The sequence below is a fragment of the Castor canadensis genome, chromosome 2 (genome assembly GCF_047511655.1).
Source record: "Castor canadensis chromosome 2, mCasCan1.hap1v2, whole genome shotgun sequence".
NCBI lineage: Eukaryota > Metazoa > Chordata > Mammalia > Rodentia > Castoridae > Castor > Castor canadensis.
Genome location: NC_133387.1, coordinates 32,628,696 through 32,643,562, shown reverse-complemented (window position 1 = coordinate 32,643,562; position 14,867 = coordinate 32,628,696). Strand labels below are relative to the sequence as shown.

General features: G+C 34.1%; 1 protein-coding gene across 1 annotated transcript in view; it reads left to right on the top strand.

The window, feature by feature from the left end:
- Cped1 (cadherin like and PC-esterase domain containing 1) overlaps positions 1-14,867 on the top strand; it is a 248,918-nt gene that overhangs the window by 75,726 nt on the left and 158,325 nt on the right. Inside the window, exons 6-7 of the mRNA XM_074064410.1 lie at positions 12,758-12,890; positions 14,257-14,425. Of these exons, the coding sequence (XP_073920511.1) occupies positions 12,758-12,890; positions 14,257-14,425 (302 nt within the window). The remainder of the gene's footprint in view (positions 1-12,757; positions 12,891-14,256; positions 14,426-14,867) is intronic.

Genomic DNA, 14,867 nt, shown 5'->3' with positions numbered 1-14,867 from the left:
ACACACCTAATCTCAACAAACCAGCATCATACCCCAACTATAATGTAAAGGATAAATAAAAGGAAGTAATTCATAATATAACATTATGTATTTCCATAAGAAAACATTTTATGCTTGATGACACCATAAAGTGTAATGGAACACTCAAGTATTTCTACTCATATTAAAAATTACCATGAATGTGACAGCTACAAATTCAGACTGATATGGTTGTATTATAGGGAAAACTAAGATTCCTTACATAAGTCAGATTGCTGTTGGTGATGTGCTTTTCCAAAATGATGAACAAGTCTTGAGAAGGTAACAAATAAAACGAAGCTTAGTGCTTCCTTGCTTAGTCAGGGAATTGCATCCCCATAAAGTTCAGCATGTATTAAAACTAAGAAATATAAGCTTATATGCAAAGTTGGGTTAAACTCGATTTAAAATAATTACCAATAAGCCTTTCATCCACATCAGGGAGACATTCGAAAGTAATGTGGGCAAGGGACAATCCATTGTTTTACAAAGTGATATTTAACATAGTAACAGCTGTTATGGTTGTGTACTGGCCAATGAGAATGCACCTAACTATTTAAATAGATGCTGGACTTTCTATCTTACTAGTTCATTCCAAATAAACATCTGAATTTTCCAACATAAGTCATAAAGTGAATGTATATGACTCTCATCTATTAAATTTTGGAAGCATTCCTAATTATTGTGATGTCCCAATAGATCCCTTTGTCTTAGAAGGAGTATCTTATGTCCTTATGAACACAGTCCTCTCCCTATTACCACCACCATTTATTCCACTCCTTCCCCAGTGTCCTGTGGTCATCTGTTGGTATTACACAATCACTTGTCCTGTCCACCAAAGGTGTCCTGCCCTTGGGGCACATGTGGCAGAGGCTGTGGCTGTGTCTGCCACATATGCACTAAGGTGCCATGTCCAGGGTCAGTGATACCTAGGTTCACGCTGTACCTGCTTCTCCTCTTGCTACTGCTATTGCTGCTGGCGCCACATCCCAATATCAGTCCCTGTCCAGTTCCTTTTTGGTTTCCAAAGCCTGAATAAATAAAAAATGAATTGGTTTCATCACATCAGTAGACAACATCCTTTTTATTTTATAATATTTCCTATTGTATGAAAGATTATACTCTCAACATTATTTTGAAATTTTTACAGATTGCTTGAGAAAAAAAATCCATATTGCTTTAGCTTTTGACATAAAACCTCGAAAGAAGTTGAGTCTATGGAATGCAAAAACATTATAATAAAAGCTGCCATCTTGTTATCTTGCACTTATCTTGCCATTCACTTGCTTTAGATGTAGGACAGATTTCTTGCTAGTAGGCCTCACTCACTGTTCTTCCAATTAAGGCCTGACACAGTAGACTGCTAGTGGAGCACAGATTAGCTTCATACTAACATTCCCTCACATGAGTAAATAATAACCATTTCTCATTGGCTGCTGAATTAAAAGGGGGAAAATAGGTTCTTTTTCTTTTCTCCTAGTTTTGGAGGTTGCAATGGCATGTTTAATACCACTGAGTTCTAACAATGTCACAACTGGACCTGAAATATTTCTCTTAAGCAGAGTTTAGAAACAAGGCTGTATTTACCCTTCAAGAGTAAAGTCATCACTGTTTATATCCTAGTGTTCCAAATATTACAGGAGCAGGAAAGTTTACTTGGAATCTAAATACAGAGTTAAGAAGAAGAGAAAAGATGGCATGCTTAAGTAAACTGGTTCTTCCTAATTTGTCTTCTTCAGTTCAGGATTTTGTAATGTTTCTGTTTCTATATTTATCCTCAGAGTCCAGTGTGGGTCACTAAATAGCCAATTTTAGACATGTTTTGTGTTGTTTAAAGGAAATAACTTTCAACTATATTCATAATGGCTATAAAATGAAAGTTTCCATCCTCAAAGTGGTATATTAAAATTTTCCAATTACACAGTTTATTGGTAAATCACACATGTGCCATACCAAGTGCAAAATAAGAAATGTGCCAGGTGCAGTCTGAGTACTTAATTAAAGGAAGTTTTATCTGTTGGGCAAATTTTAATAAGGTGTTTGACTATTTGTAAGCTATTGAAACATTTTAAGCAGTTGGTGGGTGAAAAGCCCTTAATCATATTGAATGTGGCTCACAGCAGAAAGCAAACCTGAAAAGGAGAAAAAAAAAAAAAAAGCCTAGAGTCTTAAGTCAATTTTGAAAATTTCTAGTCAGCAATGTGTGCCCTAATGTCAACTCATCCTCTTAGGACAAGTGGCTACTGTGGATTTTTTAAGTGGTGGGGAAAGAAAAGTCAGATTGATAGAAGAAAATGCTGTGTAAAGAGCAACACTCTGAGAAATTGGCAGTAGCTGTGAGTCAAGGGAAGGTGAAAGCCTGAATGGCAAATCATTTGATGGGTGATGGTGGCATGAACTTTTGTCACTTTTCACTAAAGATCCATGAAATTGAATGAACACTCTTGAGTTCAACCTAACTTTTTTTTTATTTAAATTTCAACTTTTAAAATTTATTTTTATTGTGCTGGTGGGTGGGGGCATTGTGGCATTTACAAAAGTTCTTACAATGTATCAAATATATCATACTTGAATTTACCCCCTTCAACATTCTCCTTTATTCCCCTCCCCTTATTCCTGGAGTAGTTTCAGCATGTATTATTTTTCCATTTACATACATGTGTACACAGTATTTGCACTATATTCATCCCCCTCACACCCTTTCCCTAACTCTTCCCTCCCACTTGTACCAACCCCTCCATGCAAGACCAGTTCAGCCCTCTTGTTCTCCGATTTTGTAAAAGAAAAAAATAACAATTTTGTTTGATTAAGATAGCTACACAGGGAGTTGTGTCCTTCTCACATTTCCATATATACAACCCATATTATAACCCGAATTGGTTCATCTCCTCTGTTTTTTTTTTTTTTTGTTTTGCTTTCTACCTTTGTCCCCTTCTTATGGTGGTTCAACAGATTTAAAAAATTCTATATTCATTTGCAACCTAACTTCTTAAGGAAACTTCATGTGCTTTTTCTCTACATCCAATTTTGCTCAGGTACCACTGATCACCCTTCCTTTTTCTCTCAGAGGAGAGTCCTGAAGCCCACTCAGGCCTTGGAACCTAACTCCAGCCATAGTCAACTGAGCCAGCCATAGCAGGGAAGTTGGACCAAACTGATCCTTTGAAAAAAATGAGTATTCTGCTGTGTGAAGCAAACAAGTAAACAAACATTCCTTTCTAACTACAGATCTATTTTCAAAAGCCTTGAAGAGTAATTTAAATTTAAGAGATTTTTGTTTTGAGGGGTCAGTGTTGCAGGTAAAATAATAGTAAAGAGAATTAGTCTTACTCAACACAATAAAATTTCTACCAAATTATGGTTTTATAAACCCCTTTCCCTAAGCACCTAAGTTACCAAAGCACCACCTAGACCAACCTCTCTCTTCATTGGCCTTTTGTCTACTCTTCTATCTCCAATTCACTTGCACAGACTAATCAGCCAGTTTTTTTCCCACTACCACAAACAACATATTAAAGTTTTGGTTCCCAAACAGGCATATATCCTTCTTCCTTAGATGGGGAAGTAAGAGAGGAAAACCTATACTTTGATATTTTTTCATTGTTACCAGCTACCTTGAATTCTTTCCACTACTTACAAATTAAGCTTTTAAATCCAGCATCCATTGACTGGGTCTATGCAGCCAAAAATAACAAAGAGTATGAGTTGTTATCACATGACTTAGAGCCCTTGAGTGATGCCAGAGAACAATGGACTTTTAAAGCAATGACAAAACAGCCTTAATTTATTGAAAATGACTGGGATGTTATTGGGTACCACAAAACTATTTTCTCTAAAATACATAATGTATTTGATGATGAATAGCAAAATATAAATGACTTCTTAATCCACCATCCACTTATTCTAAGGAATCTATGTAGCAGCTTAGAGCAGGAAGTTCAACTCCAGTATTGTTATACAGGGACATACAAAAAAGTGGTGTTGAAATAATGTACTGATATCAAAAGCTAAAAGTCATGGTTATAGCTCTGGAAAATAATTCATATGTACATATATATATAGTATCTTGGAAGTACAAGAGATGAGAGATGTCTGAAAAAAATTTGAAGAGTATCTTTATAGAAATAGTCATTTGAACCTCAGTTCATGTCCTGGTTTAAGTTTGTCTGGAAAAGAGATTAACTTCCAAGGTTAAAATCCAAAAAAGAATAGGAAGACATAATTTTAAAATGTAATCACCTAATTAACATTTTTAGGAACAGCAATTATTTAGGTCTTCAGATACAAAGACTCTTCCCCTTTTGGTTCAATTAATTTGGTTAATTCTTTAGTCATTTATAAGACATAAAATAGGTCAGATGTCTTTGGTTAATGATCTGCTTTAAGTAGCTAAGGTTGCAAACTGACACACTATTTCAGAAACTCTTGTCAGAGTACGCCTGACTTCTGACTCACGCTCTGGTGTCCTCAGCAGGTTAGAATTGAACTCTTGTGTTACAGTGCTGCTCAGCCAAACCTGACTCCCACAGATTCCAATCATATTGTGGGTCATTTGAAGGGAAAGACCTCAGGACAAGATAGTTCAGAAATAACATGCTTGCTTAGTCTCCTAACCAAAAATATTTTCTGAAGCAGTTCCATGCTCTTGGTCTATTTCTGGCATTTAGATCTCTAACTCTCATTAGACTTTATTCTGGCAACTGTCTCTAGCCTCTGTATAGTCTACATTCTTATTTCACTAGGGGCTTCACATATTTTGAAAATCCTGATATTTTAAATAAACACTGGTTCAACTATAGTCTACTTAGTTGTAAATAATGTAGAAGTGGAGAAGCAAATCGACGGTAATACTGTGTATATTTTATTGTCAAAAATATGGTGTAAAACTTTCAGGCTCAAATGCCCTGTAAAGTTGCCGTTAAAGAAGACATATGTTAATGCATGGCTTCATTTAAGTAGGACAGTGATCCCCATAGTCCTAACTTCCATTTTTATTGAGTTGACTACAATATACTTAAAAAAGATTTTATAATCATTGTTGCTGAATTCTAATATATCATTAATTAATGTGATGTACATTGTATCCATAACATTTAAGATTTTAGTCCTGAAATTTTCTGGAGGGAAAATATTTAATATAAATGAAGAGATTAACTTATTTTCACAGTGAGTAGACTTTGGCAAGAATTTTATGATCATATTTGTTGCACTATCATGTATTAATATTTGTTAGAAGTTGTGTTTCAAATTGTTATTCATGTTGCTCATTAATTTATACCAAATTATTCATCTTGGGCCTTGCTGAAGTCATTGAGCATTTCTTGCTTTTTTTTTTAAATTTTTTTCCTGTGAAAATTTATAAAAAAAAAAAATCAAAGGAAAATTAAGCTGCCATAAAGTAATAAAACAATCTTTCATGCTGTTGGTCATAGCAGTGAAATCATAGGGCAGGGAAATTGAAGCAGTAGTCTAGACATAGTTTTTATTACCAGGAAAATGAGCAGAATTCAAGGTCCTTATGTTGTCATGGTCAAAACATAGAGCAGTCCATGGGGAAAATTGCTTTTGTAGAATTGCATGGCTTTGACACTTCCTCTGAAAACGAACAGAAAGGAGAACATTTATGGCTTACATTTACTGAGCACTCAATGGACATGTGATTGATGGATTGGTTAGTTAGTGGAAATTTTATACAATGACAAACCCTTTAAAACACATTGCTGTCATTGATCTGGGCATTTTTATAGGTCAAATTGTGACTCCACTTACATCAGGACATGGTCTACATCTCATTTCCTATAATAAAGCATAAGTTATACTTTTTCCCCCAAAGACTACTCTGTTGAAGTACTATGCTATTTTTATTTGTGGTTTGATGTTCCCCTATGTGGTAACAGCATATGAAAGATATTCTGAAGCCATAGAGAGGAAATTACAACATCAATAATACGTAGGTAACAATAAAATAATGTCAGATCTTGAGAAATTAATTGTGAATTACCTGAATTATGCTAGAATTGTATATTAGTCATAATATACAATTGAGAAAATGCGTGTGTATTTTCTCAAAGATACTCTGGCCAATGTCATTTTTATAAATTAAAAAGCAAACTTTTATTAAAGAATTGATGTATTTTGGAGTATACAAATCCCCAAATTATATCATTTAAGGTCAGATATAGATCAAAAATAGTTTTGTCTGGGTATAATAAATCTGTTGACTAAAAACTAGTTCTATTTTAATTTGTGTTAATTGCAAAGATGTCTCTGTTTGAACAAAACATAAGGAACAGACTCAAATATCACAATAACTGGGTCAGTCCTAGGCTTACTCCATCCATAACCTAATACAGAATTCCTTTAAGTAAGTGAAGCAGAATAGGAACTGAACAGTTTTCTTGGGTCTGCAATACTAAACCTGAGGAAAGTCAGTAGAAACAGAGTGTCTTTACAGTCTCTTGTAAGTATAGATACTGTTTTAGTTTTGGTTCACAAATGTCTTCTTATCATATACACTTTCAATTTTGTTTTTAAGAGATTAATTTCAAATACTAGATTTTTAAAAATCACAGGAAAGAAGACATAATAGATTAGCCAGACCTGCTACTGAGTAATAACAGGAACTACTTAATGCTGAATAAACTCAAAAGGAATAACATTTTACCTATACTTTGAAGTTTTAAAAGCATAACTTCTAGGCTATAGAAAATAAGATTCTAAATGACTACTAATAGCTATGTAAAGGTTCTTGAACGTTTACTATATGCAAAGAGCAGTGTAAAGCACCTTAGTGGAATTTCATATTTAATTCTGTATCTGAGGTAGAGTGCTATTTTATTATTCTCATTTTCTAGATAAAAATGCTAAACTTAAGAAGCCTAAGAAATTGACTCATAGTCATACCTATGAGTAGATATTCGTTAATAGGAATTCATATTTTTAAAGTAAATATTATTTGTAATATTATTTATAAAATATTTTTAAAGTATTACTTCTTCGTGACTATTTACCATGTCACTAATAATATGTTGGACAAATAAGAATATACATTTTTATTGGTTTCAGCCATGTCTTCTCAGACCCAAGTTCAGTCTATTTGGTAAAACAATGCAACTTTGTTACCCTTCCAAGGTGTCTGTGTAAGGGTAGCTTGATTCTTGGCTGTCTGTTGCTGACCTTCTCTTCTGTGGCTTCCCATGCTCTCTGTGGATTCCAGGGGTCTTTGCTACTGTTGGGCCTCTTGGGCTGGGAGAGTTGATCTCTAAGCTGTTGAACATATCCCCTTACTACTGGGGCTGCCTGGTCCTGTGTTGCAGTGTCCTGATGTGGAAACAGTCATACTCACAAACACCACACTGTAGTGAAGAGAGAAATCCAACTCCTGGCGGGGTGCCAGTGGCTCACACCTGTAATCCTAGCTACTCAAGAGGCAGAGATGAGGAGGATAGCAGTTTGAAGCCAGCCCAGGCAAACAGTTCATAAGACCCTATCTCAAAATAAAACATCACAAAATAGGATCTGGCAGAGTGGCTCAAAGTGTAGGCCCTGAGTTCAAACCCCAGTACCACAAAAAAAAAAAAGAAAGAAAGAAAGAAAGAAAACCAACTCCTGTCTACCCTACACACATTTCCTAGCTCTGAACTATAAGTTTCTGTTGCACAACTTTAGTAAAACTTTCAGCACTTGGCTTGCTCATTCTTTCATTTCCATGTTCCTTTTTTCTATGACCAATGTATGTGTATATATATATATATATATATATGTATATATATATATATATATATATATATATGTATAGTAATATATGCTAGAAGAAATCGCAGCTCAGGTATTAAGCATAGATTTATTTAATTCTATCTTATGTGCCAACCTTGGTTTGCCACTAAACATTCAGTGGAGGAAAACAACAAAAACAAATGGCAGAGTCTCTACCCTAGCAGAGCTTACAGTCCAGTGAACTGAGACTACCAACTATCATACTTAAGCCCTCCTTTCTAATTGCCAATGAGTGAGCAAGCTGGTAAGCTTGACTCTACTTTGAGATGTGTTCCCTCACAGTTTTGTACACTGCTGGAGAGGGGAAAGGATGGTTCATATTCCTCAAATACTTTCTCAGGGAGTGATGGCTAAGAGAGAGTCCAGATCTAATCTCTTTCCCATGAGGCTTATTGGGTCTCACACAAATAAAAGGGGAGCTTGCTGCCCTGTGAAGTGCTCATAATTATTGAAATATACTGAATTCACAGAAGTACTGCATTTCAGTCCTGCCCTTTGGACTTTTGTCACTTATCTTTTTCATTAAGTCACCTATAACATATATTAAAAATGATAATTGTACCTAGGATAACAGAAAACTAGCTTTGTAAATGACCTTAGACATCATCTAGTTATTCATTCATCAAATATTTATTCTGCCCCCCCACCACTGTGCTTGCTGCTGTACTTTTTCATCATCATACAAAGGAGGAAACAGATTGAGAGATGAGGATAATTTGCTGTCTTCTACAAAGTGGCATAGATTTATTTAATTCTACTCACTGCAAGTCTTCAGTGGCACTCCTTTGCTATTCCTATTTACAGACCATCTAGCCACTGGAACCTTCTCTCACAGGTAGTATTTGTATGCCCTCTTGCTTCTCCACCATAAGCTCCATAATGTAGTAAAAGAAATATTAAGTTGAACATTATGGAATTGTTGATATTTAATCAATAGCTCATCATTTTTTATCTAACAAGAGGCAATTTCATAGGGTTCATTATAGGTCATCACCTGCTCCCATATGCAAATGCTCTTGTTTAGATTAAAGGTAAGATGCACATGTGCACACACACAAAATTGTCTGTATCTTTAGGACAGGTGACTGATAAGGAACAGACTAGGGGCAAAACTCCTATTTTCCAAGTGTAGTGTTTATGCTGGGCATTTGCCATTTGCCCCTCCAGATTCACTGTAGACCCTTTTCCAAGAAGCTGTCCTGGGCAGACTGTATCAGCATGATTTCCTTGTCCAAAGACATCAGGTTCAGGAGAGTGAACTATCATTTGCTGGGCTTTAGCTTAGAAATATTTGTGTTCTTGTATCTGTGGCCATAGTTCTTAGTCTGTGACCTCTTCACCAACCAACAACAGCTCTGATAGAGTTATTCCTTGATATGACTTCAGTTTGTATGTGTATTGAGTTCTATTTTCTATGCATGTAAGTTCTGAGGTCACATTTATACATCCTTTTATATATGCAGGCCAAGTATTAAGGCTCATAAATGCCCTCAGCTAAGAATAACAATTAATATACTTATAAATATTATACTTATTATACTTATGATATTACTTATTTGTACTTCTAATTTCAAAACTAATTGTTAATTACTAATTAAGTCTTTTTATCTTGACTGGAAATTCTAAAATAAAAAAATACTAGCTAAATTTAGTTTCTCAATATGAAATGCAAGACAACATTCAAACATTTGTGAAATACAATTATTCTTATGCTATTATTTTCATACTAATTTTTAGCTATGGGGCAAAACATTAAATCAAATATAATATAAATTCGGCAGCCAATCTTTGCTGGTACAAGGGCTTTCCAGTGTTTAGTCTTCACCTGTGGTATATATAATTACATGCCACATAGAGCAAGAAGAATAAGTAACCAAAGAAAATATTTTTAATTCATTAGGATAACATTTTGGTTTCTAACCACAGGTTGGCTAACCCTCCAAAAACTGGTGCATTGTTAGAACAAGCATTTACTGAGTACCTATTTTGTGTCAGAATTTTATTTAGTAGCATAGAAAGTTCAGAAGATTCATGGGAATCACATTCTGGAATCTAGAAGGCTCCTTGATGTTGTCATAAGGTGAGGAAATGTTGATTGGCAAGAACCAAAATGAAGGCCCAGGTCTTTTAGTTCTGGTTCAGTCTTCCTTTGCACAATTTCACCCAAGTCAGCAGTCACTCAGTACACAGATATTAAAAGGCATGAGAAAAATTGTCTTCGTGCATCCCTAACATATGGTTCATTTTTACACTAAGTAATCAGTAAGGTTATAGGTTTCAGTGCTCTCTGAAATAAGTTATGGGTAGGCAAAAAATAAAAATACAGCACTACCTACTCCATAGTATTTCACATCTGAATCTATTATACACTCAGTCTTTATATTCTGGAGAAAAGCCCTAGGATTCATGCTGGACACTTCATATTTAATTGCTTCCTAAAAATTTTAACAAGTCAGCATTGTTTGTAATAGATTTCTAGGCTTTTTGAATGTGACAAGGGGTTAGGGAGAAGAGGAATGGGACAGAAATAAAAAGTGTGTTGGACTGGCCTTCTGAGCAAGACTTGGATGGATAATACGTCAAATGAAAGATATAAGAGAATGCCACCATACAAATCTTTGATTCTATTAAATAATAACCTTAATGGTTTCCACAATTATTTATAAAAGTTTTGTAAAAGCTAACTTTTATAGATATAAATAGAGCTTATTTCTCAGTGTTTATCTTAATCAAGTAAAATGGGAATGGTTTTAGGTCAGGGAAGAATCACAAAGAGTCGCCATCACTAAGCTTGGAAAAATGTAATGGGAAATCTAGAATTTATTGACATATGTATAAATAAATAAGAATAAAAATTTTTTAATCAACATTCCTTTCAATTATTCAATCACAGTTCCAGGGATTGATGTGGAAGTATGACATGTTCTTGGCAATTACTACATTGAACTCCAAATTCATATTATAGGCTCTACCACTTGAGCTTAACCAGAAAATGTGACATCAAATTGTTTATTCTTTCGACGTTTTGTTTACTACTCGTTTAACACCACTGAGATATTAGATTGGTGAAACTCCTAATATGTCCAGTTTCTTTAAAGTCAACAGTACTTGGGCTTCAAATTAAGACTGCTTCCTGATAGCAAGGTAAAAGGGAAACTAGAGTAAAATATTCTGTTGTTATATTGTACCAAAGAAAATTACAAATTAGCTTTGTTGAAAGTTACAAATAAACTGCTCTAACTTCCAAATTCTCATTTTACTTGATTAGTGAATTGTTAATTGAGAATGTTTATTTTATGTGTGCAAAGTTAAAGAATGTGCTGAGGATTAAGGCCAAGATTTATGCATGTAAGCATGTACTCTACAATTAAGCTACACCCTTGACCTGCAGCTCAACATTTTAAAAGTTGTGATTCACAAGAAAAGAAATTACCTTGATGGCTCTTCATTTGTCATCTTCAAAAACAAAGCAATTTGAATATTTCTTTTATTATAATGTATTAGAATGTCATTAATAGGGAAGCCTTACAAATAGGCCATTGTATTTTGAGGAAGATCACATTGTGCTAAATAATAGGATATGGGAATACATCCAGCAGCTTGACTTCTGCTGACTTTTACTTAAAAGTGTGAAGTGTTTTAAATTAGAGTATGTTAGTATTGATGAAGTGTGCACAAGGGGGGGAATAAAAGCTTTGTTCCATTTTGAGAGGTAGATAAATTATTTGACTTAAAAATAAAGAACTGTGACCTGGGAATGAAAAAATAACACTTCTTATATACTTTTGAAGAGAATAGAAATTGGGACAATCTTTTTAGAAGGCAATTTAGCAATGTCTAACAAATTTACAAGGCATTTACCTATTGACCTGGCAATTGTGCGTGCTGAGAAGAATCTAGATAAACTTGTAAAAGTATAGCAAAATAGATGTGCAAGAGTGTTTATCCAGTATTTTTGAAATTGTAAAGGAAGAACATTACAAACATAAACTAAATACACAACAAAAGGAGAATGGCTAAATTAAATTGTATTTTCATTTAATAGAACACTCTAAGTCATTAAGAAATATGTATGGAATACTTGAACATTCAGTGACATGGAGCGATGCTAAGATAGATTAATAGGGAAATAAGCCAGACATAGGCCATTATGATGTCTCTGATAATTTTAAAAGCAGAAATACCTATTGATTTATATAGACATATTGATATTTATATCACTTATATCAAGTTGTATAATGGATAAAAACACATGTATCTGAACCATTGTGTTTATCTAGATTTCAAAAACTGCTATATAAGCCTTGAGTTCTGGTTGAGAATGCTCTTCCATGTGATGGATTGGGGAATGGTTTTTGTTCTATAGCTTTCTGTAGAATTTGATTTTTCTAGCCAATTATATATGACAATTTTATTTTTTAAACTGATCAATTTGACTGCTCTTAAGTAAGTTGTTATTGATTTTATTTTATATATTGAAAATCCAATAATAATATTTTATGAAATAAGATGCAAGGTTCTAAGGTCATGAAGTGTAACAAAACATGAAGCTTTGTGTTGCCAGGATATCAACTCAAGTTTTCAGTGCAATATTCATGTCACAAAGAAAAGTCAGCTTCTGGAGTCACCTTTTCCTATTGAGAGTGCACCCCTTAACTTTGCTGAAGATAGGTCAGCTTGGAAGTGGGTAGTGAGAGACATCAAACCTACTTTCCCCCTGAGCAAAAAAATTAAAAATCAGTTGTTGCAACTGTTTCCAAGTCTGAAGTGAAATAAGGTATTACAAACAAAGGCTTCTCTGAACATGCATTCATACTTAAATGCAACTTGGGTTCAGAATAGAGGGGAAAATGGTTGCATATTTCCAGTGAACACTATAATGCCTAACACAGCATCCTTTATGTTACAAATAATTACAAAAAGAAACAAAAGAATGAGTGTCTTCTGCTCTTGATCTTTTCAGAATTGCGACTCCCAGTAAGTCCCTCTGTGTGTTTGGATCAGCAAGTACAATTACAGTCAAGTATTTCAAGTCACCTCTTAAAACCAGTGAAGCCACATATGTGGAAACCAGGGGACTGGCGACGTGAACAGCTGTAAGCTAATCATGTGAATTGTTCTATTTGACATACAATTGAGGAGACAAAAAATACAAAGTAGATTTGGGAGATGGGGAGGGAGTTTACATGATTGAATTATTAAGTTTTGTTATATAAAATTTCAACTATCCCTTATTAATGAATATTATCATTGACTTTCTTCCAGACTAATTCAAATTTCTCCTACTATAGAATAAACATTTGGGTAAATTGGATTTTATCTAGTAAGTTATAGTAACGTAAATTGAATTTAAAACCTTGACAATGTGAAACTATAAAATTTTAGCTTCCACTTTATACTAAAACGACATTGCTTACTCTGTGAGTCTGGCTGAATGCATTTTTTTCTTGTTATTAATTTTTTTTATAGCTCCCAGGATCTAAAAACAAATCTTCAGGGTATTCAGTTGCCCAATATACCTCCAGGGAAAGTAGTTTAGAATGTAGATAAATTATAGAGAAAAACTAGATATTTTAATTATCCTATCCAAGTTATAAATGAGTTTGTCTCATTTATAACTATAATTATTAATATAATTATTAAATAGTATTTCCGCAGTTAATAGTATTTATTGAAAAATAATATTCAGCTTCTGCCTACCCAGATTTCAAATGTTAAAAATAGCACAGTCTTTTCATTGGACAAACTTAGATGTTTGACATGTCAAAACATGGTACAGTAAAGCAAATAGTTATACATTTTGGTATCCTTTATAATGAAAGCATGTTTGTTTCATCAAAACCCAGTAAAATAGCAATATTTGTACTTTACAGACTAGATGTTTTTAAATATTTCATCCATTAAATAGACCTTTACTTACCAGGAGCTGATAGTGTTAGATAGACTTGAACTAGTGGAGAAAGTAGTTTAGCATATTCTTGGTGGCCTAGCCACTATTAAAATTTTTTATATCTTTCCACTGAGAGGAAAAGACAGAGCAAATGTTAGCATATGGAGAAGAGGAAATTTTCAGGAAGAGTTCAGTGCTTCCAAACTGTAATTTATATCACTTCTGTTTTAACAGCACCATGAATCTGAGGTCATGTGTGTCATGATTATGAGGTATTGATTAAATGAATTTTTAAAAATCTTTAAACCTTATTTTAGGTACTGTTTTTCTTCCTATTGTTTACTTTTAAAAAATCTTTTGATTAAATCTTTCAAAAAAGAAGTCTTACCTATTTGTTCTTTTTCTTTGTCCCCGTGCACACCCTAAGCAGTTGAAAGTGTTTGCGGAAACCCACACATTGAAGGTTGGGGTCCAACAAGGGATAGGAGGGGTTACAAAGCTTGCAGGTAATTTACACATTGCATATTCAATCCTAAATTATGGAAGACTTAATATACTATTTGATTTTTTAGGAACCAAACAACAGTCCTTGCCCCACATGAAACAGTCTTCAGACCTGAGGAGCTATCTGTGATTCTTAAAGCATATGTGTTGGTGACATCTTTATCCCCTTTGCGAGCATTCATTCATTCAACTGGCACAGTGTGGAGTCCACCAAAGAAAAAACGCTTCACTGTCAAGGTAAAAGCTCTGTGGAAGCTGTTATTGCACACAGAGTATGCTGAAGATAAGTAAAGTGAGTTGGGCTCCATTCTCTGACCTTTATGGTTATCAATCCCTTTGAACAAAGATTGCATCCTTTTACTGCTACAAACAGAGATTTTCATTTAATAGGTACAGGTTCAAAAATGAACTAGAAATAGCTTAATTTACAAGGGATCATGCAGGCTACATCTTTTTTCCCTCAACTCATCATTTTAGTTCAATTCTTTGACCTATTACAGAACTAGTTCTTGGCTGTACTTTGTTTCTCCTGACTTTCCACTTATTCAAGAAAAATATAATCAGTGCAACAAATGAAAACATAATTTTGCCATTGTGATTTTTGCTTCAGCTTTCGGAAGCATAATGCCAATTTCATTACAGCAGTCAATATGGAATATTTACTGAAAGAAAAATAAAG